Source organism: Carcharhinus amblyrhynchos, chromosome 29, assembly GCF_965287045.1.
Source record: "Carcharhinus amblyrhynchos chromosome 29, sCarAmb.v2.hapA, whole genome shotgun sequence".
In the NCBI taxonomy this organism is placed as follows: Eukaryota; Metazoa; Chordata; class Chondrichthyes; order Carcharhiniformes; family Carcharhinidae; genus Carcharhinus; species Carcharhinus amblyrhynchos.
Window position 1 is genome coordinate 20,956,857 of NC_137352.1, and position 27,080 is coordinate 20,983,936.

The window sequence follows — 27,080 nt, forward strand, 5'->3', positions numbered from 1 at the left end:
TCAAATCTGCACAGACTCTCTGAGCATCTTACCCAGACCCACCCCTTCCCTATCCCCTGTGACCCCATGGATTTACCCACTAATCCCCCTAATCTGCACATCTTGGGACAGTAAGAGGCAATTTAGCGTGGCCAATCCACTTAACCTGCACATCTTTGGACTGCAGGAGGAAACCAGAACACCTGGAGGAAACCCACACAGACATGGGGAGAACATGCAAACTCCACACAGACAGTCACCCAAAGTCAGAACTGACCCCAGGTTCCTGGCGCTGTGAGGCAGCAGGGCTAATCACTGTGCCACCATATTGCACTATTGTGGTGATACTGATCCATATCATGCATCTTCAGTACCCTGGCAAAATCATTTCCCAGCATTGTGTAACCAGTAAAATGGCCTCATTAGAAGTGGTGCTTGAAGAGGAGGTTTCTCAGTGTAGCAAATTGGAACATCCGACTTGGATACAAGTGCTAGTGTATGTACAACCTGACCACAAATTAAACTAAAACCGCACACCTGTCCATACACACAGGGCGGGATTTTACCAGCTCACCATGTCCAGGTTGGGGTGGGGGTAGGTGACAGATCTCTGTGTAGACTATACTTGGAGATCGGTGCACTTGCGCATTGGTGCTCCTGGAGCTCAGCAGCAGGCCTCACTGGTGAGCTGAGACTCCACCCACCTCCCCCTCCTGGCAAGAATCACATTGCGGCCTCTATACTGCACAGGGTGCCGTTAATTACTGTTACCTACCTTGCTGAAAAGACGGGTGAGAAAACCTTTTACACTTAAAATTTCTTTTGAGAAAATTCCACCCACAATCTGCAATGCCACTAAGGCTGGGTAATTCCTTAATTGGCATCATCTGTAGAACAATTCCCAGCATGTGGCCAGTTGAAATAATTGATTTTTTTTAAAACTCGGAACAGTCTCCTGACTGAGAAGTTCATGGAAATGAAGAATACTAAAAACTCCACAAGAATGTAAAGCACCCCCTTCAGTGATCAATCTTGAGTCGACAGCGGCTCTCACTAAACCACTAAGATAGCCCGTTCTGAGTCACTTTTGCTTTTCACTTGTTTAATTACTGGTGGTGTGATTTTGCTGGAATTCCTTTTGAACAGCATCAGTCCTGTGTGTATTTCAGCTCCACAATAATGGGAAAACATGGTTTATTAGCCAAAGAAAATAAAATTTGAATGACAATGCAAACGGAGATCCTGATTGATGTGCCAAGTTTCAGTCTAAGTATAGTTTAGGTGGAGGGATTAATAATGGGCATGGAAATAAATACTCAGAGGTGGTACAGTTCAGGCTCATCACTTTGTCAAACTGATTTAATGACAAAGTACCTCCACGCAGTCTGGTTGCTAAGGCACAACAGTGTGCTGCGATTGCAGAATTTAATCACTGCCACTCACAACTCTCATGTGTAACCCCACTACAATATTCATCAGTTTCAGTGCCTAGGTCTTTGAGAAAAGCAGACAAAGTGTGAAAATCCACAAGCTACGGTCTCAGTCTTACACTGACACCACTGTTCAAAATGAGTACAGCCAGAGAGCAGGAGCCCCCAAAGCCAGGCTCAGGGTGGGGGTGTGCCCCAAATGTGATCGGAACTTTGCCACCAAGCAGGGATATAGGGCAGATGTAAGGCATGTCCTCTCCCCCCCATGTCCTCAGAGGCCCCCCCCCCCCCCCCAGCATGTCCTCAGAGCCCCCATGCCCACCCCTCCAGTCTGTGTGGGTTTCCTCCAGGTGTTCCTGTTTCCTCCCATAGTCCAAAGAGGTGGATGAGCTCAATTGCCCCTTAGTGTCCCAAGATGCATTCGTTAGATAGATTAGCCGTGGGTAATGTGCAGGGTACTGGGATAGGGCGGGGGTGAGGGCCTGGGTTCAGTTACTCTGTCAGAGAGTTGGTGCCGACTTGATGGGCTGAAGAGCCTCTTCTGCACTCTAAGGATTGATATGACACCCTTGTGGATCAGTTCTGTTGAGGTCTATAGGGTTAAATATGTGAGGGAGCATATAACAGGTGATGCCCCCACACCCCCAATTTTTAAAGAAAGGGAGTCTCACCTTTAAAAATGAGTATCACACCCTGCAAGAACAATCAGGGGGTAGTTGGCTATTCTGCTTTTGTTTATCCTTTTTCTCTGGCCCACTAATATATTCTTTTAAATTCTTTTAAATCCTTTTAAAAAGCATTTAGACAGTTACATTTATACGATAGGTATAGAAGGATATGGGCCGAATGCGGGCAATTGGGATTAGCTTAGGGGCTTAAAAAAAGGGTAGCATGGATAAGTTGGGCCGAAGGGCCTGTTTCCATGCTGTAAACCGCTATGACTATCTATGACCAAAGTGATAATTGGACCCTTTCTGTGACCGTATGAAGTGAATTTGTCATTTAAAATAGGAGGAACCCTGCTGAGTGTAACACTGGTTGAAACTCACTCACTGGGTACAGGTGAGTGGAAAGGATTGCTCTTTCTGAAGTTGAACTAAACCCACTCTTGCTTGTTCCTCTTCCAGTTTGGACTTTCTCCTCGATTCTGCTCATATTATCCTCACGCTGTGAGTGAGCTCTTAATCCCAGTGAAACAAAGTATGATGTTGCATTCATAATAGCCAGTGTTACTCAGAAATCTTACAGAAACACTTACTGCTGGGTGAATTGATCCCCAAACTTCCAGAAAACCTGCCCCATTAAAAAGATATAAGGGTGAATTTGCTCTTAACATTTCCAAATTTGGTTGAATTATTTGCAGCAGTGTGCTGGAGATTAATCCTTAATTCCTGGATCCTCCAGAAAAACACTATGATGACTGAGCTGTTTGGATTGACAATACTGAAATAAACGTGAAAATTGGCCATCCTCGGACCAATTAGATTGAGTGGCTGTGACTTCACCTCCCCAGTTCCCACTTAACCTCCTGAAAACTGACCCCCATGCATGAGTTTTCAGCACACTCGCTATCACTTAATTTTCTTACAACCTTATTCTTGTGCTGAGATCTTATAAATGGCTGGTCACTTTCTCAACTGGAGAGCCTCGTAGTTGACAATAGCTCAGGTCATGAAACGTAACTAATGATAACAGCAGATTACTGCCGATCCACGGCAGTGTCAGCTGTGGGTCGATTGACAGCACTCTCGTTTCTGAGTCAACAGATTACGGCTCCAGGACTTGAGCACAGAAATCAATGCTGACACTCCATTGAGTGCCGACGGAGTGCAGTGCTGTCAGAGGGAATGTCTTTCACATGAAATGGTAAACCAAGTCCACACTCTCAGCTGGCCACAAGTGAGCCCTCGATACTATTATGGAGTAGAGCAGGGAACTTAGTGTCTTGGCCAATATTTATTCCTCGGGCAGCATGGTGACACAATGGCCAGCACTGCTGTGTCATAGTGAAAGGGACCTGGGTTCAATTCTGCAGTCTCAGTTCACTGTCTGTGTGGAGTTTCCACATTCTCCCCATATCTGCATGAGTTTCCTCCAGGTGCTCCGGTTTCCCCCCACACTCCAAAGGTATGTAGGTTAGGTTGTTTGGCTACGCTAAATTGACTTTAGTGTCAGGGCGATGAGCAGTGTAAATATGTAGGGTTATGTGAATAGGGCTTGTGCAGGCTTGATGGGCCAAATGGCCTCCTTCTGCACTGTAGGGATTCTATGATTCTCAGTCAACATCATCATAGTGTATATTGTGATCATTATCATTTTGCTTTTTCCAGAAGCTTGCTGTTCACAAATTAGCTGCTGCAATTCCAACATTACAACAGTGCCTACACTTCAAAGCACATCGTTGGTTGTAAAGTGCTTTGGAACATATTTGTGGTCATGAAAAGACATCACATAAAGTTTTTTTTTATTGCCTATTTTCCATTGATACAAGTTACTTCTAGTAATAATATCTTGCAATGTAATTCATGGTTCCGAGCACAGTTGAATGAGAGGCGTAGAGAAGATGTCAAAAATACTCAAATATAAAAAGGCATTGAACCGTTTCTTTTGGGTGAAGTGAGATAGATCTAGGAAAACACCAACAAGCCAGGCCTTATTTTTGTACCATATTTCTTCAGCTCTTCTCTCCAGCAGTGTAGTTGATTATATTCTAAACCTATATAAATTATTTGCTTCAATGTCTTTCCGTGGTAGGATATTCCGTAACCCTCTTACTCTTTGGGTACAAGGATTCATCCTACATTCCCTGTGAACTCTTAACCTCCTTTTTTATTGCCTTTGAAAGAATAACGAGGCCGGAGTTTTCCGACATTCAGCTGATTTTCCCATCCCGCTGCAGCGAACGGAGCCGCCAAAATTCTCCTTCACTGCAGCAGGAGTATAGTATTGAAAGGGTGGTAAGATGGTGTCCAAATTCTTTCATTTGAGATGGAGAACAGAATAAGCCCAGAAGACGTTAATGTTATAATGAGGGATTTTGCATATATGAGGAATAAACTGTGACTATGTAACGACTAAGCTCTTTTTCTCTCCCTTCTCTTCGTAGGCACAAGTCCACATGCTCCAACCAATGTTAGAGTCACAGCCACGATGACCTCTGCTAATGCCTCCTGGGACCCAGGTTATGATGGTGGATATGAGCAGACATTCACAGTCTGGTATGGCCCTGTGTGAGTCATCCTAGCATGCTTTGCTTTCCGCCCTTTCCTTCTCAATTCTTTGCTTACAATGAATGTTCTGTATGCATTAGGCTTCCTGTAATGATTTGCTCTTTGCTGTTATCGCTTGGCAGTTGAATAGCTGCAGGCTGCTGACTTAGAGAAACCAGGCTCTGCTGGCTCAGTACTTTTTGGACTTTCTAACTGCCTTGACATTTCATTTGTCCTTTATCATTCATTTCTGGTTGAGCTGTCCTGCTCTGCTCATGGTTGAGCAGAGCTTCTAAACACTTGTTACAATGAAACTATCCAGACTTATTGTGACTTGAGCACAGTCGACAACTTTGATCCCCATGTCTAGGCTAGATTCAAAACTACTTCTTGGAGGAAAAAGAGTAGTGCTTTAGGATTGCCCCCCAATTTATTTTACCACCTATTTTATGCACATTTAATCATTGATATACCATCAAAAAAAAGTTAGTGCTGCCCAATGACATAGTTAGGGCTATTCCATTGCTACAAGTTATTTCTACGGTACCTTGTAATGTAATTTATGATTCCGAGCACAGTTGAATGAAAGGCATAGAAAAGAGTCCAAAGATATTCAAATATAACAAGCTATTGAACAGCTTCCTAATCTGAGGGATGCATTCTTAATGTATCCACAGTGTTGCTAAGTGTAGGATCCAGAGCAAAGCTCTGCCCAAGCTCCTAATTTGCAAGGAAAGATGTGATGTGGGGTCATTATTAAAAAGGTCCATGCTGACAAGGAAAGCTGTATCTGTGGGGCTTGATTAACACCCATCCTGGATAACGAATGCAGTTATCATCATGCTGCAGTCTATTAGAAACAAAATATAGCTAATCGCCTGGATACCTTGGGTTCTAAATATTACACAAGATAAAAAAAACCCAGCCGTGTTTGATTTTTAACGAAAAGATGGTTTGTTTTATATCCTCCCAAGTTGAATTAGCAACAAACAACTCACCTCATACACAGGAGAGCACTTTCTACCCATGCCTGCTTCTTTGCAAGAGAGCTATGATAACAAGATGTGTTGTGTTCAACAACAAAGGACTGAGAATGTCAGTAAACCACCAACAGAGGAGCTTAAGGGTATCAGAGTGCAATCACTCAAAACAGCCAGATTGTAAACAGCAGAAAACGCTGTGACGACTCAGCAAGTCAGGCAGCATCTGTGGAAAGAAGAAGATGGGGTTAACATTTCAGGTATGAATTGCTGATTCTAACTTTGTCCCATTTGAAATTAGTGCAGTGCTTCACACAATAGATCACAAGCCATGTACAGTAACACTGTCAAAGAGATCTGCAAGGGAAGTGGAGGTCGTTTAATTGGTCACTCGTGGCATGTTTGCTAATTGCTCTCAAAGAATTTGAGCATATTAATTAAGGACACAAGAGCAGAAAATTAAATGTTGCCCAAGTCCCTCGAGAAAGGACTCTGGGTACCATATGCTATTATAAAACAGATTATATATTGTGGGGCAGGCTTGATGGTGCTTTCATGTCCGTCAATTTTGTACATTCAGTTTCACGTCCCTGCACTTTTCACTCGTTAAGTACGTTCGCACCATTTTCCAGGGGTTTCTGCAGCTCTTCCACCAGAGTAACAGTGGAAAAGTGCTAGGGAAATTTATCCCATCGTGCTATATAGCAGACAAGGCCAGTAAATTCAGTGCAGCTGGGTGGCACAGTTAATTTTGACACAATGATTTTCTGTTCAACTCCAGCCTAAGATTAACGTCTCCTCCATGTATTGGCTTCAAGGGTTCTACATGAAATGACATCGGATGGTCAGTCCAGCATGTATTGACCACCTCATTCTGAGACATTCCTGGATGTTTTGTGTGTTTTTTTATTTGTCCATGTGTGAGCATTGTTAACCAAAGCCAGCATTAATTGCCTATTCGTAATTGCCTAATTGGTCTCCAGCAGGTGATGGTGAGCTACCTTCTTGAACCATGTGCGGTCCATGTGGTGTAGGCTGGAATCTTGCATACTAGAGTCTAGGTTCAGTGATGGGGATGGAAGTGAGAGTGATTTCCGCCAAGACCAAGGGGGTGGTGGGGAGCTCAGACACCTGCCCACGCACGACCTTGTGCTGTTCAACATAATGAAAATATCCCTGTGAGGAGCTCACTCATTCCTGTGGCAGGACCAGGTGGAAATTTGCCATTAGCTCATGAGATCAGAGGTCTGGGCTCCCTGTCTAAAGGGCACCCATACACGCCTTACACTATCCCTTCCACCTTTGCCTGACCACTGCCACACCCTTCCCTGTTGCTCCTTCCTCCCTTCCTTGGTCATCCTGCAGTCCCACCACCCAGTCACAAGCATTTGCAGAACCTCCCCAAAAAGGAAAATGCAGCAGCCTTTATTCATGGAAGACATCTACCTGACCAGGAGCACACCACTGTGCACCAGTCATAACAATAAATGTTCTAATTTCTCACTAGCTGGGAACTTACTTCGGAAGAGTAACATAATTCCGATGAGATGGCCTTTCAATGACCATGCATGACTTGTCAGAGCATGCAAAATGGCTTCATTTTCCACAGGAAATCCTTTAAAATCCTGAGAACATGATTGCTGAATTTTATCCCAGTGTCAAGAGGCTGATTTTTAAGCTCACGCCAAATTAGATCCCTTGTCCGCCAAAATGCCCACTGCTGGCAGATTGGGAAGATTCCACCTGTAGGAACATCCAGAGTGCTGTTTGAGCAGAGTGAGGAAAAATTGTTAGCCATTTCTGAAGTTGCAGTGCGGAAAGGGATGAACTCCCTCCAGACCTGGCCATGCATGCTGCTGACACTAGTGCCTGAATTTTACTGCCTCGCCCACCCTAGCCTTTTAGATCCCACCAGAGGCCAATGAAGAATGCCATTCTGCGAGTCTCACCCGCCCCAATTTTGGAGCGGGCAGAACAGTAAAATTCTGGTCTAAGTACTTGAAATGAGAAGTCTCATTCCCAGCATCAATATCCATAGTGAAACATTTTCTTTGTGAAACCCCAGCACTGTGAGCTGCAGTGATGCTTTCCGATTGCTCCCCTAAATACCGCCAAAGTGAAATTGTCCTGGCTGGATGGGAAATGCAATCAGGCCCAGAGGATTTAGTTCCGTGCCCAGTAATGCCATTTAAATGACATTGAAATAAGATTCAGATAATTTACCTGCAGTTTCCTGCAGGTTTCCAATGTGGTCCCATCCGCACCGCTGGATATCCTTTGCTGGGAGATGTGCACACGTTGGGAATGCATGCGCAAATCCAGCGAATCGGTGCACGTAGGTTTCTCCTGGCCTGGCGTGCTAAAAAATTAGCACATCAGGATGGGAGAATCACCCCCTCGAAGTCTAACAACAGTCATGAAACCATTCTCAATTGTTGTAAAAACCCATCTGGTTCACTGACATTCTTTAGGGAAGGAAATCTGTTGTCTATACCTGGCCTGGCCTACACGTGACACTAGATCCACTATAATGTGGTTGACTCTTAAAATGCCCTCCAAAATGGCCTAGCTCAGTTTAAGGGCAATTAGGGTTTGGGAATAAATGCTGTGCCCAACCAGCAGCACCCACATCCAATAAATAAAAAAATCTTGTTTGCTGACTCACATGAGATTTTGGGCCTCGGTCTCCATTTACGCTGATGGCTAATACAGGTTCAAAATCATCCCCGTTGGTTGCACAGAGTTCAGTTGAAGTTGGACCATTGTTCAGATAATGTAGGAATAACTAGGGGGACACAATAGCCTGGTGATATTATCGCTAGGCTATTAATGCAGAAACTCAGCTCAGGTTCGGGGGATCTGGATCCACAGCAGGTGGCGGAATTTGAATTCAATAAAAAAAAATCAGGAATTAAGAATCTACTGATGACCATGAAACTATTAGTGATTGTCAGAAAAACCCATCTGGTTGACTAATGTCTTTTAGAGAAGGAAATCTGTTGTCTGGCCTACACGTGACTCCAGAGTCACAGCAATGTGGTTGACTCTCAACTGCCCTCAGTCAACTAGGGGTGGGCTGTTGATAAATGCTGGCCAGCCAGTGACACCACAAATGAATAAAAGAACTCTGTGCTCCATCTAACATGCACCATACCAGACTTGAAGTTCCATGTTTGCTCATGTATTCAGTTCCTTTAAATATGGGAGTGAAGACTTGTGCATAGCCCATACTTGTCTTGCTTTCCTTAATAATAAGTACATCTATTTATTATTTAAACAATTCTGCTCATCGTTGTCACAAAATGTTTCCTTCTATGTTTGCATTGGAGCTCTAGGATAATAGTGACTAGAAATCACACTTCAACAAGTTTATCAAACGGTTTACATAAAGTTCCTCTGTCCACTCTTCTAGTGCTGTCTATTTCTTCATGTCTGTTTCTGAACGTCCTTGCCAGTACTCATATAATGGGCTGAATGGACTCTTTCTGTGCTGTTTCAATGATAGAATCAATTTGGCTAGTACTAAGAAACAAAGCGTGTGCAATTACATTGCTTAGTGTCATCTATAGACATCCAACCAGCGGGAAGGATGTCGAGGAACAGATCTTCAGGGAAGTTACAGAGAGATGCAAACATTACAGAGTTGTTATAATTGGGACTGCAGTTACCTGAATGTAGACTTGGACAGTGGGAGGATAAAGAGTGTAGAGTGCAAAGGTTCCTAGATGATTTTCAGGAAAATTTTCGACAGCAATATTTGTCCAGCCCAACAAGACAAGGTACACTGTTAGAACTAATTCTTGGAAATGAGATGTCCAAGTAGATTAAGTGTCAGTGGGAGAACATTTAGGAGACAGCAATCATTTTATTGTAAGGTTTTAGATAATGTTGGAAAAGGAAAATAAGTAATCCAGAGTAAATGTAATCAATTAGGGGAGAGCCAACTTCAATGGGGCAAGAATAGAGCTGGGCTGGTGAGACTGGAATAAAAGATTGGCTGGAAAAACTGTAGCTGAACAGTGGACTATCTTCAAAACAGAAATTATCCAGACACAGTCAACGTATGTTCCCTTAGAAGGGAAAGATAGGACAAACACATCCAGAGCTTTCGGAATGAAAAAGGAGATAGAAATTAAAATAAGGAAGATGTTCTAAAGACAGATAAAGGAGAAAATGCAGTTGAGAACCAAGAGGACTATAGAGGATAAAAAGGATGTGATAAAGCACATTCGAGAAGTGAAAAGGGATAATGAGAAAAGACTGGCAACCAAGGTAATAGGGTATCCCAGAGTCTTCTATAGGTAAATAAAAAATAAAATGGTGGTAAAAGGAGAGTGAGGCCAATTAGGGACCAATGTGAGAACTTACACATAGCTGGTGATATGCTGAGGTATTAAATAAATTCTTTGCATCCGTCTTTATCAAAGAGATAGATGCTACTAAGGCTGTGGCAACAGATTAGCAAATTCTGTCGTAGAAGTATTCAAAATGGATGAGGAATTGCTGAACAGGTGTCAGTACTGAAAGTTGACAAGGCAACAGGACCGGGTAGGATACATCCAAGGATATTGAAGATAGTGAGAATGGAAATTGTAGGGGTGCTGGTTATAATCTCTCAGTCTTATCTAGACTCAGAGGAGGCGCCAGAGGACTGGAGAATTGCAAATGTTATGCTTTTGTTCAAAGAAAGGTTGGAAGGATAGTATTGGTGGGGTTTTCAAAATGGCCAGGTACTGTCAGAAATTTCAGACAATACAAGACTCAATACGAGACGATACAAAGCCAGTATCTCAGTTTAAAGATGTAACTTTTATTTTGACCAGTGGCTGCTAGAAAAAATCATTAAAGGGTCAGAGCAACTCCCAAGATGGAGGAGCTAGACCTCTCCAGTGTGTTCTGATGTACACAATTCGAAATAGATCAGTTATTCTTATCAAATACACCCGCCTTTCATTAAATCAATCATCTTCAATATACATAATCAACAATAATACCTGTCATATATTTTAGCCTATTACACCTCACCCTCTGGCATTATGGCATTTTATTAATGGGTAGAATCTGGAAGTGAACTCCTGTCTTGGCTGACCCCACTTCCTGCATACCTTAGCAACCAGAGAAGCTAGCCCAAAGTTCAAAGTGAACGTTCCCATATGTTCCCCTAAAGGTCACTGCCAAACCAGATTAACACATAACTCCATGTCAGGGCATGCATCCATCTTATCTGGGCAGTGAATAACCCCTATTCATGAAATTTGATTAAGTGTTCTGAATGTTCTAACCATCAAGAACTCGGTTGATAAAACTTGCATATTCCCAAGGTTTTAATATTCCCTTAGAATATGGCTCTGTCCTAATTCCCTTTACCATTATGCTTTGCAGCAATCTGCCTTTGGCTAAAGTGAACAATGATTCTTAAAACTACATTAATACATTCAAAATATCAGCATATGTTTTTAAATCATAATCACTTGTTTAATGTGTAAACGGCTTTCTGGTTAGCTTATAGATCTGTTTTAAAGTCATTTAACGCAATGCTAGTAGTTCTGTCAGTGTCTTAATGTCTAATAGTTTAATCATTACTAACCTATTCGGATTTTTCCCCCTCCAGATAGCCAGTCAGTTTAACATGAGTGGCGGTCAAGCTTCTAGAAACAGTTACTTGGGATAGAATTAGTAATCACATGAAAAAAATGTGGGTTGAGTAGGAAGAGCCAGCATAGATTTCTAGAGGGGAAGTTGTGTTCAACTAACCTGCTATAGTTTTTTGAGGAGCTAACAGAAAGAATTGATGAGGATAATGCAGTTGATGTGGTGCACTTGCACTTTCTAAATACGTTCAATACAGTGCCGCACGGGAGACTTGTGAGAAAAGTTATAGTTCATGGAATAAAAGGGACAGTAGCAAATGGATACAAAATTGGCTGAATAATAGAAAGCAGAAAGCAACAGTCAATTGATATTTTCTAGGCTGAAGGAAGATTTGTATTAGTGTCCCCCAGGAGCCAGTACTGGGACCTGTGCTTTTTCTGATGTATATTAATGACCTAGATCTTAGTTTCCAGGGGAAAACGTCAAAGTTTGCAGATGATACAAAACTTGGAAATATTGTAAACTGTAGCGAGGACAGTGTAAAATTTCAAAAAGACATACACAAGTTGGTGGAGTAGACACATAATTGGCAGATGAAGTTCAATGTGCAGAAGTATGAGGTGATGCATTTTGGTAGAAAGAATACGGAGAGGCAATACAAAATAAGGGGTAAAATCCTTAAGGGGATGCAAGATAGAGGACACTGGATGCAAGTATGTGAATAGATAATTGAAGGTGGCTGGACAGGTGGAGAGAACATTTAATAAAGCATATAGTGTAGTTTAAATTCTACTATAAAGTGTACAGTATTCTGGGCTTTATTAATAGGAGCAAAGAGTACAAAAGCAAGGAGGTTTTGCTAAACTTACACAAGACCCTTGTTAGGCTGAAGTATTGTGTACAGTTCTGGGTGCACACTATGGGAAGGATATGATTGCATTGGAGAGAGAGTGTAGAAGAGGTTTACAAGGATGGTCCCAGGTGTGAGAAATTTCGTTATGCGGATAGATTGGAGAGATTGGGACTGTTCTGCTTGGAGAGAAGAAGACTCAAAGGAGATTAATAGAAGTGTTCAAAATCATGAAGGAACTGAACAGATTAGATAGGAGAAACTGCTCTCATTCATAAGAGAATCAAGAACAATAGGGCACAAATTTAAAGCGATTGGCAAAAAGAGCAAATATGATGTGAGAGTTTTTTTTCACACAAGTGGTTTAGGTCTGGAATGTGCTGCCTGAAAATATGATGGAGTCATGATACTCATTTGGAGAGCAGAGAGATTGGGCAAATGGCCTCCTCCTGTGCCATAACCATTCTGTAGTTCTGTGATAGTTTGGATTGGGGTGGAAGGGCAGGATTTTATGTTCACTCACCATGGGATTGAAGGTGGAGGGAACACGGAAAATGCAATGCCTTCCCCTCATCTACCCATCCCCGCAACCCTCCCCCACTTCCCCGTCTGAAATTTTCCTGGGAAGTGGGGGAGGCATTGGGCCACTCATCCACTATTTCCAGAAGGAAAAACTTGGGAAATTACTGATATTACTCTGAACTGAAGTTCTATTTTAAGACATACCGGACCACTTCAGACCAGTATGAGTCATTTCCCAATTTTACTGGTTTTTTTCCTTCTTGGTTAGGTCTTTTGAGGCCCTCAAGTGGGCAATTCATGGAAACCTAAGCATCTAATCCCACCCCTCCTTGTATTTTGTCTGCTGTGCGTAGGGGGACCTTGGCATGTGAGAAAACCAGCAGCTTGAGCTGCATGGGCTGGCGTCTGTAAAGGGGTGAAAGTTCCTTCATGGGTCAGCTGGAGGCAGCCTCCCACCATCAAGGTTATACTCTCCTTTTACCCAATCCCACCACCCCGACCAGCCTCTCAAATCCAACCCTCCAGTTCCCCCACCTGGGTCTGCCGGCAATACCCTGGAATTACCATTTAAGCCTGGGCTTCTCTTCATCAGGTCTGACTGCAGTCCGAGAAGTGACCATTGCTCCCAGCTGGCACTGCTGAGAGTACAGAGCATCAGTTGGCCAGCTACTCTCTAAGATGGGACTAATGGGACTTCCCCTTGAGGTAGTGGCGGAGGTCTCGTCTTAAAGCAGTTAAGGCAGCTCGCAGCATTAAGTTGCTGTGGGCTCATTTCCGACCTCATAGCCAAGGGAGTAGGTATCATGCGCCCATAAAATCTAGCCCGAAAGCTATGAAACTTAACCCAAAGTGACATCCAAACACGGGCCAAAAGATAAAGGGAGGTTTTTGGACTAAGCAGCAATAATCAACATTAGAAACAGAGCCATAATTCATGATGTGGAGCCAAGGGGTGAGATCAGAGTTCCAAAGATGATTTCTGCTCCAAAAACAGATTTGATGATGGAGAAAAATAAATCCAAATGGCAAAGAAGAAATGTTGCCAGGTAGAATTCTTCTTATATATCAGGACCTCATCCCAACCACTATGTGGTACGACAGCCTGAAGACGATCGCAGCTGTCAATGCTAACGCAGCCAAACATGTCAGCGCACAGACTGCATTTGAAAAGGAATGCCAATCAAACCTAGATAGCAGTGACTTAACATATGTCGGTCCTGTCATTAGTGAAATAAGCTTGCAGTCGGATGATAGCGGTGGTATATTTTCATTCACGAGTCAGCACAGAATTACACGTTGTGGCACTCAGATCATGTTTGCACATTAAATACTCACTGTCGTGCAGAAAGCTGGCGTATGCTAAATATTTTGTGAAGCCATGTCGCTCCGAGTGATTACTGGAACCACAATATATTCGGTCAGGGTAAAAGGGTGCGTTGGTTTGTTATCTTCTTCTGTAAGAAAAGATAATTGCAGCGTAAGTGGAGTTTTATTCACTGTAACACAGTGTATAAATGAAGCCTAAAATATAAGTGATAAATAAAAGCTAACTGGGGGAAGATTTATGCTGCTCACAGTGTTAGAGGGCAATGATAAGACTGACTTCCAGTTACCATTACTAGTATAAAAACTTTTGTAGGAACATAGGAATAGGAGGCCATTCAGTGCCTTGTGCCTGCTCATCATTGAGTTGTGTCACTCTAATGTGTTCATCAACTCCATTTATCCACCAAAGCTCAAAATTTCTTGATTTTCAAATAAAAGTACATTAATCGCAGGGTTCGATTATACCCAGGGTCCATGGCCTTTTGGAGAATGAATTTCCAACTTGTATCACTGCTCGTGTGAAAAAAATGACTCTTGATTTCCCTCCAAAGAGCTGGGCTCACATTTCAATGTTACATCCCTTCAATCCCCACCAGAGTTTCGCTGCATCTACACTGTCGACTGCTCTTAGCATCTGAAACACCATGATCGCATCAGTGCTCACTCTTCCATACTCCAAGGAACATCAGCCAATTTGTACTGACAATTTTATCCTCTTAGCACAAGTATCATTTACAAGTTTATTTATCAGTCACATGTAAGGCTTACATTAACACTGCAATGAATTTACAACAAAATTCCTCTGTGGCCACATTACAGCGCCTGTTCGGGTTAATGCACCTGACTAGCACATCTTCCAGAATGTGGGAGGAAACCGGAGCAGCTGGAGGAAATCCACGCAGACACGGGGAGAACGTGCAAACTCCACACAGACAGTGACCCAAGCCCGGAATTGAACCTGAGTCCCTGGCACTGTGAGGCAGCAGTGCTAACCACTGTGCCGCCATGCTGCCCCACTGTACTACTGTGCCGCTCCATCATTCTGAAGGTGAAGGAGTATTTTAGAAGAGGTTTTTATTTTATATGAAACTTGAAATGCTCTACCAGGCAGAAACTATAACATTGATTGAACTGGTACAGCATAAATATTTTTAAAATTAATATAAAAGGACACAGGAAATGGATAAGGTTTTGCATGTACAACTCCAATTGATGAGCTAGTATAAACACAGAATCCATGAATGGAATGGTCTATGCTGTAACTTCCATGATTTATATAGCATTTAGATGGGCACTTGAAACACCATAGCATACAAGGTTATGGACCAAGTGCTGGAAAATGGAATTGGAATAGGTAGATGTTTGAAGGTCAGCACAGACATGGTGGGCCAAAGGGCATCTTCCTCTGCTGTAAAGCTATATGACTCGATCCTCTTTTTTTTTCATTGGATGTGGGCATTGCTGGCTGGGCCAACATTTATTACCTATCCCTGAGGGCAGTAAAGACTCAAGAACCACAGCAGTATCAACATGGAGGGACCAGGACAGGTGATCTGGACGCCTAAGAACTTGAAGTTCTCAACCCTTTCTATTTCATCCCCGTTGCTGTAGACAGGGGCATGTTTTCCACGACGTTTCCTGAAGTCAGTGATTATCTCCTTCGTTTTGTTGACATTGAGAGACAGATTATTGTCGTTGCACCACCTCAGCAGATTCTCGTATCCCATTCCTGTACTCTGTTTCATCTTTGTTTGAGATCCAACCCCAAACAGTGGTGTCGTCAGCAAACTTGAAAATCGAGTCAAAGAGGAAATTGACCACACAGTGATAGGTATATAAGGAATATAGTAGGGGACTGAGGACACAGCCTTGTGGGGAATCGGTGTTGAGGATGATCGTGGTGGAGGTGTTGTTGCCTATCCTTACTGATTGTGGTCTGAGGATAGTTAAGGTATCCTGAGGTGGATCATGCATTGAAGGGGTCATGTTGTGTCTTGCAACTGACAATTGAACAGATTGACACTTTAGAGTTTTGTCAGGGATTGTGCTGAAACTTGTGATTGTTTCCACAAGAAGTGCTATTTTAAATAAACTCTCTGGAGTTGCATTGGGAATTCCTCTGTTCCTGCGTTATGAAGAGGAGGCGAATGAGGAAGAGGCTGGATTGTTGGCATCCAAAATGAGGTATTGCAGTCAGCAGCTATTTCTGCCTTATAGATATGAGAGGCCGATGATGGCTTGGTGATAATATCATTGGACTGGTAATCAGAGATCCAGGCGAATGCTCTGGAGACACATGGATTCAAATCCCACCAGCAGTTAGAATTTAAAATAAATTAATAACGAGGAAAAAAATCTGGGGGCGAAGCAGGCTGGGAGACTCAAGCAGAGGTCATTTTTTGGCCTTCCCACGGGATGCCATGACCTCCGCAAATCTCCAGTTGCCAGATTTCCAGTGCCATCAGCTTCATGCCAGAATCGGTATAGTGTATACAGATACTCATTTAAATCTCATTAGCGGGCCTAGGTCTGAGGTTTTTGGGCCTGCTGGAGCCTCCGTTCCTAAGGGATGCCCCTTAGGCATTGCCAGTTTGGTAGTGCCAGCCTGGCCCCCTTCACACTGTCCAAGGGGAAAAGTGGCAATGCATCTTGGCACTGCCCACCGGACATCAGGCAGTGCCAAGGGGGCGCGGTGTTGTGGGAGCAATCGGTGGGGTGGGGGATCCCACTGCACATCTGCACTAAGTGGTGACAGAGGAAGGAAGACCAGCGATCGGGGCTGGTCGTCGAGGTAGTGGAGGAAGGGTGAAGATCTGCTGGGAGGGGGCCAGATCTCCAAGGAAGGGTGTTAGGGCTGCCAGTAGAGGATGGGGAGATCAGGACTGGAGCTGGGGGGGGGGGGGGGGGGGGGGAATTGAGGTGGGAAGGGGTGTGCGGGACTGGCCAGTAGGGGATGGGGAGATGGGGGGGGGAATTGAGACGGGGAGGGGGGGGATGCGGGGCTGGCCAGTAGGGGATGGGGAGATTGGGACTGGAGGGGGGGTGCGGGGCTGGCCTGGCCCGGCCCAGACATGTCTTGGGGCCAGCAATCAGGGTGTGGAGGGGGGGTGGGGGGTGGTCTATGTGCCAGTGACGCAGATTGGTGGGGCTGGCCAGCGATCGGGAGGCTGGCAATGCGGGGCGACTGTGCATGAGGCAATCTCGGTACTGGCAGATAGGCACATGAGCAGTGGCCCACTCAGTGCTGTGCTGCTGACCTCTGCAGTGGGAATAGGTCCCACCAACTGATTTTTAATGAGACTCACGCTTGTGCAGTCTGCAGTGCAGAGTATGGGCGATTCATTTTGAAAAACCCACCGAAAGAAAAGTGGGATGTACTCCAGTTTTTATGCAAATTTGACACTTAGTATGTTTTTGGAAGAATTCTACCCCTAGATATGAAAGCTAATCTCAGCATCATGACTGTGAATCCATTGTCTGTGTGGAGTTTGCACATTCCCCCCTCGTATGTAGCTTTCTTCTGGGTGGTCCAGTTTCCTTGCACAGTCCAAAGACTGTGCACGTTAAGTGGATTGGCCATGCTAAATTGTCCCATAGTGCCCCAAGATGTATAGATTAGATGGATTAACCATGATAAATGTGTGGGGTTAAGGGATAGAGCAGGGGAGAAGGCTGGGGAAAGATACTCTGTCAGAGCATCAGTGCAGACTCGATGGGCCAAATGACCTCCTGCAGCTTTGTAAGGATTTTGGTACAGTGATTATCGCTGCTGCCTCCCAACACCAGGGACCTGGGTTCAATTCCAGCCTTGGGTGATTGACTGTGTGAAGTTTGCACATTCTCCCCATGTCTGCATGGGTTTCCTCCGGGTGCTCCAGTTTCCTCCCACAGTACAAAGATGCACAGATTAGGTTGATTGGCTCTGATAAATTGCCCTTTAAGGTCAGGGAGACTAGCAGGGTAAACATAAGAATGTAAGAAGTAGGAGCAGAAGTAGGCCATCTAGCCCTTCAAACCTGCCTCGCTATTCAATAAGATCATGGCTGATCTGAAAGTGGTTCAGTTCCACTTACCCGCCTGCTCCCCATAACCTTTACTTCCCTTACCGATCAGAAATCTTTCTACCTGTGACTTAACCATATTCAAGGAGGTAGCTTCCTATGTTTAAGTCACATGTTTAAGTCAAATATGTGGGGTTATGGGGATAGGGCCTGGGTGTGATTGTTGTCAGTGCAGGTTCAATGGGCCAAATGGCCTCCTTCTGCGCTGTAGGGATTCTATGATTGTCGATTGTCGCAAAAACCCCTGTATCATTAATGTCACTTAGGGAAGGAAATCTGCCATCTTTACCTGTTCACATCCTGTGAAAGATTAAATAAAAACAAATCTACCTTGATTGATTTTTTTTTGGAAAATTCCCTCGTTTCTAGAACAATCCCAATGGATTGGAAGAAACTTGAACAGGGTAACTTACATCCAGGTCAAAAATCAGTTTTTCCTCATTGAGTATAGTATTGAAGTAACTTTGGGTATTTCAATATGAGTATTTCAACATTCTTATGTTCTTACATTACAATACTGGCTTCAAATAAGAGACCCCACAGCTACAGTTCTCCATTATAATTGAATTCACATTTATATGTATGGAATTTATCGATTTCCAGACGTAGATTAGTAATAAAATATCTCAAAGTCTTCCGCGGTAAATCACTTTGCTGTTGCATACTACAGCTGTAAGTTGAACACAAGGCAGTGCTGTGTTCGACTGGGTAGCGCTCTGTGTTTAATATGCAGAGAAGTGGGTCAAAGAAGTGAGTACAATGAAAACTGGCTGGTTTGACAGAATTGGGCTCTGAGGAAATGGCTTCTGAAGCACGCCTTTTAGATTGATGACATTATGTTCAGGCTGACCAATATCTGAATGTGAGTGCCTGTCAAAAATGCGCAGCGCTATAGACATGTTAATTGCAACTAGACAATGCATGAAGGAGAAGTCAGATGTAAGGCTGCAGGATTATTGAGGGCATGCAGCCACTGAGGGGGAAAATCTTTTTTACAGTGTCCTTTTCCGATAACATTGCGACTGGAACGCTGAGCCCAGCTGCGCTATTACAAATGCAGCACGAATGTCGTCATTGGCAAAAAGTGTGACTTGAAATGCTATTTCTCCCCCAGCTGCTGAAGACAAAATGCAGATAAACATAAATAATAATGTCCCACAATCTGAAGGAAGGCATGCTACTGCTGTGCTGGCCACAGACAAACTGTGCACTCGGTGTGCTAGGACAGATCGACACTGCCTCTTCACACAGTGGTTAGCACTGCTGCCTCATAGTGCCAGGGACCTGGGTTCAATTCCCAGCTTTGGTCACTGTCTGTGTGGAGTTTGCACTTTCTCTCCCCATGTCTGTGAGGAAACCCTCACAGAGGAGAATGTGCAAACTCCACACAGTCAGTCACCCAAGGCTGGAATTGAACCTGGGTCCCTGGCACTGTAAGGCAGCAGGGGTATTCATTGTATCACCATGTCACCCAAATCCTTACAGTGCAGAAGGAGGCCATGTGGCATCGATGTTCTGACAGAGTATCTTACCCCGGCCCTCTCCCTTGCCCTACCCCTTAACTCCACACATTTATCATGGCTAATCCATTTAATCTACACATCTTGGGGCACTAAGGGGCAATTTAGCATGACAAATCCAGCTCACCTGCATGTCTTTGGACTGTGGAAGGAAACTAGAGCACCCAGAAGAAACCTACAAACAAGGGGGGCACGTGCAAACAGGTGCTCCAGTTCCCTCCCACAGTCCAAAAGACATGCTGATTAGGTGCATTGACCTTGCTAAATTCTCCCTCAGCGTACCCAAACAGGCACTGGAGCGTGGCGACTAGGGGAATTTCACAGTAACTTCATTGCAGTGTTAATGTAAGCCTTACTTGTGACCAATAAATAAACTTCACTTTTACTTTATTTTTTCTGCACAGGTTGTACACTGAAACTGGAAAAGATTCATGGCACATGAAAAGATGATCCATGGGACCATTCCAGCAGTTCCATGCTCACAGTTATTTTGCTGAGATGCTGGAGCTCCGAACCCTGCCTGGCTCTTTAACTGGGAGGTGATTGGTCGACCAGGGGAGTGGGGAGTGTGATGTGTGGCGGTGGGGGGGAGGGAGGGAGGGGGCGGTAGTTGATCAGGGGGTTGCGCAACAATAGGGGGTAAAAGATGGAAGGGACAAAGGGAATCCATCACTGAAGATCACAGTTACAACTGTTTGGAACAAAATACATTTGAAACTAACAACTAGAAACTCACAGGACAGGTGCCTACCATATGCTTCCTGGGAGCGCCCTTGAGAAAGTGAGAACGTAAAAGCTACCCAGAGCTTGCGTATGTACAGCGATAACATCTGGAAGGTAATATCATTCCCAGCAAGGTGAGCCACTGACGGGATCGGAACAGTCTGATTCCCCCCTCCATAGACTGGCAGGGTGTAAAATGGATGGACAAACCCAATCCCATCTGTTTTCCCATTGACTAATGAGGGTGCGGTGAGGTTAAATTTAACCTTCTCTGTTACAGTGGTGACTGCACTGCAAAAAAAACATTTTGTTTGCTGTAAAGCATCTGGAACAACCTGAGGTGATGAAAGGTGCTATACAAATGCAAGTTCTTTCCTTGGCACAGTCACAGAATGTGGAGATGCCGGCGTTGGACTAAGGTAAACACAGTAAGAAATCTCACAACACAAGGTTAAAGTTCAAGGAACAGCGTTCCAAAAGCTACTGGTGTTTACTACCAAATAAACCTGTTGGACTTTAACCTGGTGACATGAGACTTCTTACAGTCAAGAATGCCACAGATGTGTGAAGCTTGGATCTTAGAATCATACAGCACAGAAGGGACCACTCAGCCCACCATACCTTTTTATTAATTCAGGGGATGTGGACTTCATCGGTTAGGCCAAATTCATTGCTTATCTCTAATTGCCCTTGAGAAGGTGAACCCCTGCAGTCCATTTGCTGTAAGTACACCCATTGTGCTGTTCGGGAAGGTTCCAGTGCAATAGAGTCAACACCAAACACATTAGAGAGCTACAATTTGCCCTTATGACTTTTATTTGAAAATCTAGCCTGAAACAAAGACTTACAGTCTTAACACAGGATAACACAGGTTCTCCCAAAGCAATTTACAGCCAATGAAATACTTTTGAAGTCTAATTATTGATTTAATATCAGAATGGCAGTAACTGCTTTGCATGCAGTGTTATTACAGTTGATCCAGTGACAGTGAAGGAACAGCAATATATTTCCAAGTGTGGCTTGAAGGTGTATATCTGGATGTATCTGCTTTCCTTGTCCTTATACATGGTAGTGGTCATGAGTTTGGAGTGTTGGTGAGCTCCTGCAGTGCATCTTGTAGACGCCAGATCCTTGAAAGAGCAATTAGTCCCGCTTCCCCCTGCTCTTTCCCCAGTTCTCTGCACATGTTTCCTTTTCAGATATACCTCCAGTTCCCTTTTGTACTCCATGCTTCAATCAACTCTAGTTTCTATCCAGCTGAAATGCGGCCATCCCACCTCAAAGCCAACGTGTCTCAATCAGTTCAGTTTTGTGCACAGCAGCTTTACGAACCTGCACTTACAGATCCCTGTGGCTGCTCAGTTCACAGTTAAAAAAGGCTGCTGGAAGCATCACACTTGCAAGGTAAGGAAGCTGCAAATCTGAGAGACCCTGCAGACAGTGTGTAATTGTGGACTAGACCAAGTGCCATTCAACAAGCACCTTCTGCAGCTTTGTAAAGTCTGACTTTGAGAATTTTTAAAATAGATGGAAACGCAGGTAAATATCTCCAAGGGGTCAGGCCAAATTTTTATTAATAAAGTATCTACCTTCGAGCATCAGCTGTCATGCATCAGAATAACTGGCCATGAGATCAGTAGCAAGTCCTTGTCATTCAGGCTGTGTGTTAATGGTGCAGTTTATCGACCGAGGGTTTGCTTAAAGGTTGAAGTAACCTGCTACATTTTTTTTCCCTCCATCTAATTTAACTAAAATAGAAATGGCTAAAGCCATCCCTGATTGGGAGGCTGTTCACGTAATTACTTTCACAGCAGTCACTACAAAGGACAATGTCTGTCTGTGGCTAGAGAGCTTTCGCACTGGAATTGAAAACGTACAGTTTTAAACAATAAAAGATACTCAAGCAGCAGATCTGAAAGGCAGCCTCATAAAAACAGAGGAGCTCCAGTTCATGCCCTCTACAGTGGCTTTGCTCATCCCTTTCACTCATTGAACTATTTAGTTTCCAGCCAGCTGCCTACATCAGACAGGCATGTGATTTAAGGAGCAGTTATTACTCATTTCAGAACTAGATGCAAAGGAAAGATTCACACTTTCCTGTGGGTAGGATTTCATAGATAACCAGGGAGTGTTTCCTCAGTCTGATTAGATGTTGATCCTACTTATAAGGGGTGGCACGGTGGCACAGTGGTTAGCATTGCTGCCTCGCAGCGCAAGGGACCCAGGTTCAATTCCTGGCTGGATCACTGTCTGTGCGGACTCTGCAAGTTCTCCCTGCGTCTGCGTGGACTTCCTCCGGGTGCTCCGGTTTCCTCCCATGGTCTGAAAGCCATGCTGGTTAGGTGCGTCGGCCATGCTAAGTTCTTCCTCAATGTGTTTGGCGACTAGGGGATTTTCACAGTAACTTCATTGCAGCGTAAGCTTCCTTGTGACTAATAAATAAACTTTTATAAAGAACAGCTTTATGATGTTGCTGCAGTGAAAACCACAGAAGAAATCCCCTGCCAAAGTTTTGTGTGGATTGTAACACACATGGAGGAGACTACAAACTGGTTACGTTGACTGTCACTCATCAACTGGCAACATGGAAGGTGCATGTCATTTCTTTTGATTGAAAGTTCTCCGTCTGCTGGTAGAGTGCTGGTACTGTGCTCAGGTTTGAGATGTTGGAGAATTTTGGCCCAAGTGCTCATATCCATCAGGGGAAAGAGGATGTGACTGAAGTTATGTCCCCTGCTTCCTCTCCTCCTTCCTTTTAATAAGATCGGTCCTCTATTTCTCCAGTCTCCCAGGAAACACACAAGATCAGCTCTGGTTAGCTTCCTCTCTGGCTCAAAAGGGATGAAGAGTACATTAATTTTTTGCTCTAACAGGGGTGGGGGGCAGGGGATCAATTAGCTCCATTGGGCATATGGCGAGCGTGTGCATCAGATTAACAGCAACAGCCCTGAGTTTAATCCCTGTCCTGACAGAGGTAGGTTCAGGGCCTGCCTCCTCATCCCTACCCGCAGCTAAATCATAGCATATCGCCACAGTTCAGCCAACAATTGCCAAGCCTCTGCCTTCAGGACCAGGAAGAAGAGCTGGGATCATGAGTCTAACACAAGAGTGAACCACATCCAATTACTATGCAGAGCTCATCCAGCATGCTGAAATACAGGGTTGACGGATGGAGATGAGGAGACATTTCTTCACCCAAAGAGTGGTGAGCCTGTGGAATTCATTACCACAGGAAGTGGATGATGCCACTCTTCCCAACCTCCAAACAAAATAGTCTTAAAAGCAAATCTAAGCTACGTTCCTTCACAAATCTGGAAGTAACTGAGAAACAAGCTTAGCTCAGCAAGAAAGAGGTAACTTGTATTCATATGATGCCTTTTGCATCCTTAGTGAATCTTGAAGTGTCCCATAAGCAATTAAAAGCTTGTTAAGTGAAGCCACTGCTCAACTGGGTAAATGTATAAGAAAGTGCCAAATTGGTTTATCTTCAGTGGTGGCTGAATGACAAATGTTTAGGACAGTTTCCCAGGTGCTCCTTTTAAACTTGAAAAAAATAATACAAGGTCTTTTTTTTCATGTGCAACTGAGTAAGTGGCTTAAAATGTTATAAAAATGCAGGCCCTCTTCAACAGAGCAGCACTCCCTTGGTGATATCAGTGAAGAAAAGCCTTTTGCAGTGGGGCTTCCTGACAAAGGGATAAAAGCACTACCACTAAGCTAACTAATACTTCAATAGCTAGCACAGCAGCTGGGATATTCTTATTTTGGAACAGCTTGCTCTGAAAACCTTGCACTTGGCTACACTGCTGGCTCTAACGCCGGCATACCCACATCATGACGTCTATGTGACATAGCCATTGCGTTATCAGCTGCAACTTAAACCCTTGAGACATAGATGTCATATTGATATATATTGTGATGATACTGTGCCTTTAAGAAATATATTTTTATCGTGTTTCTTGTCAGGGATATGTTTAAAATTCAGCTGTTCTACGTGGTGCCGATTTGTCTGCACCAGGCAGTTCACAAGCTGAAAATGCAGGCTAATGGTTGATTTTAGCTCAGGATGTGTTTATTGTAATGTGAGTTAATGCATTTTTGTTTATCTTGGGTTTTGCCCTGAGGTATCAAAGTAGGGTTTTGAGTAGATTGATTGACAGAGACAGAGTCATGTTAATGGGAAGAGCTAAGCTTGCAGGAAAAATGTACAGTTTCTATTTTATCTTGAAGCAGTCAGGTTCTGCCTGTTTCTGAAAGCAGCAATAGTTATTATTGTAGGTAAAATAATACCTCGAAGACTGTTAGGGAGTCAAAATATAGGGCTTTTATTTCAAAACTCTGGCATTCGTTCCAGAATTTTGGGAGAAGTAGGACTACCATTCTTCTCATAGAACACAAACACAAGTGGGCATTTATACATCGAGTCTTAATGTCAATCACGAGACAAGTTTTCCATCCCAGCCAGAACTTCGGGCCTTCCTTCTTTGGTCGTGATGCAGCCCCAGATTTAATCACAATTCACAGTCCAGCTGGCAGCTGCAGTCATGACACACGGTCACGATTCAAAACCTTTCTGCAGCAGTACCGGCATACCTGTCTTTGAAGTTACTTGTGCGATTGCGACTGTCCCAGCAGGACTCTTTCTGTTAAAAGCTGGTATCACAATCTGCCATCAGCAGCTGTCAAAAGCCGGTATCATAAACTACCATCTGTGTAACGATGTCCAACTAACACAAAAAGGTAAGATTTGCAGAGTCTACAAAATAGCCACATTAAACTATCTGTCTTTATTAAAATGAGAAGTTAAAGCATGTAATACATGAACAAATAACTTATATTAATGCCAGGAGTAGTATCAGCTAAAGGAGATCAGCCATGAAGAAGGGTTATGTTTGTGACATATTCTAGGTACAAAATCCATTAACCCTTTCCCTGCTTCAGTTATCTCTCTCATTCTCTCACTCTGGAGGTGTCAAAAGGCTCAAGGACTGTTAACAATTACAAAAAGATAATCCTGGGATGTGCTAATTGATTTTGAAGTGGAGTCCATGCCTATAAGAGGAATATTGCTTAGATCAGAATCAATAGAGATAGATTAGCAGTTAAGAATTGTACCTTGTCATGTTTAAGTATTTCAATTGGTAAAAGTTAAGCTTATTCATTTGTTATAGTTAAAGTGTACTCTTAAATAAAGTTTACTTTGATAAAAGCTTCTTAGTGTGTCACTAGAATCACATCTGGAGTGAAGCACCTTATCCTCACATTAATGCCAAAATAGAAAAACTGTTGGGATCTAATCAGGTTTCAAAACATACTTTGGGGTTTCTGCTCTGGTATCCTAATAATATTGTTGGAAATAAATATGAAAGTGGACAGCAACAAGAAATGTCTGCCACCACACTTCCATTCATAAAGCTTTCACGTGTCACTAACAGAATAATGATATCCCTTTAGCTTAGTCACATGCAAAATCCTGTAACGAGTTAAATTACTGATGTGTGGGCCAGGTCTTTCTAATTTACACAAATTGACAGGCCTATGCATTTAATATATTGGAGCCTGGTGATTTCATGGGGACAACAACCATTCTCTTATGCGATGCTTCCTACTTTTTCTACATTTCTGCATTGCACGTAGTTTTCAGATTTACGTTGCATTACTAACTGTTATCATTGGCACTAATCTCTAGTACACACTGTGTAAAAGTCAGCACTGATATGGGGATCATCCACATACCAACGGATCCGCTGTAGAGCTGACTCAGCCCCTCTTTGTCCCAGATACGGATGGCTCTGCACTGGTGGGTATAAACGGACACAGTTTCCAAACTGAGGAAGGCCAAACATGTGAGTGAACTGCATGCTCTTACCCAGTGTGTACCGTACATGCCAGCTTGAACTAAGCACCTCCATCAAAAACCAGAATATGACTGGTCTGCCAGATTTGTACTGGGCAATCATTAAACACAGGATTTTCTGCCACAAAATGTGAAAAAAGACAGAAGTTAATTGAGAATTATATGCCATAAATATAGGTAACTGATAAATCACAAGATTGCTTACTCTTAGGATTTTCCAGTGATCATATGCATAATTCTCAACATCTAAAGTTAAACAATAATCATTCCCTTGAGGGTTTCTGTCCTTATTCAAAAATATCACTTATGACTATTATTTTAAGAGTGTGCCTAAATTACAAAGTGATAACAGGTTATTTGGCCCATTAAGTTCATAAGTGATCATTGCAGGATGGATTTAGCAGCTTCCCACCCTTCCTTGCCTCCCCTCCACCCCCCGTCCCACCCAACACTTTCCATCCCTCTCCCAGTCCCAGCTCAATCCTCTACACTGAGCAATGCTACAGGCCAGGTTTTCATTCCAGGATCGGGAATACCGAGTTGGGATTTTTCCCAACCAGACCCAAGGGAAAAATGGACTGGAATGTTAGATTTCTGTTCCTGGGGTGGGCTACGTTGGAAGACCGACCCAGAATGAGTGCAGAGGCTGCTGGATATGGAGGTGCAACCGCACATTCCCCAAGCCAATCCACCTGCAATTCCACCCAATGCCCTTCTACGCATCCACTATGACCCCTTTATGCCACTCTATAGCCCATTATTCAGCCCTTCCTACCTCCACTGCAACCCTATGCCCATATCTACCCCCTAGGACCAGAGCCTCATAACCTGCATGAAAATTCAGGCCTATGTTAATCCTTCTCTTATGGAATTGTCCAGGACTGAAGACGTATAAGATGATGAATGGGATGGATAGGATAGAGGTGGAGAGACTCTTCCCGCTCAAAAAAGACAGTAGGACTAGGGGGCACAGCCTCAAGATAAAGGGGGGGCGGTTTAGAATGGAGTTGAGGAGGAACTTCTTCACTCAA

At 43.6% G+C, this 27,080-nt stretch overlaps 1 protein-coding gene across 1 annotated transcript in view; it reads left to right on the forward strand.

Annotated features, from left to right (window-relative positions):
* Nucleotides 1-27,080, forward strand: part of igsf9bb (immunoglobulin superfamily, member 9Bb) — a 660,581-nt gene that overhangs the window by 567,019 nt on the left and 66,482 nt on the right. Inside the window, exon 12 of the mRNA XM_080214744.1 lies at nucleotides 4,516-4,627. Coding sequence (XP_080070870.1) covers nucleotides 4,516-4,627 — 112 coding nt within the window. The remainder of the gene's footprint in view (nucleotides 1-4,515; nucleotides 4,628-27,080) is intronic.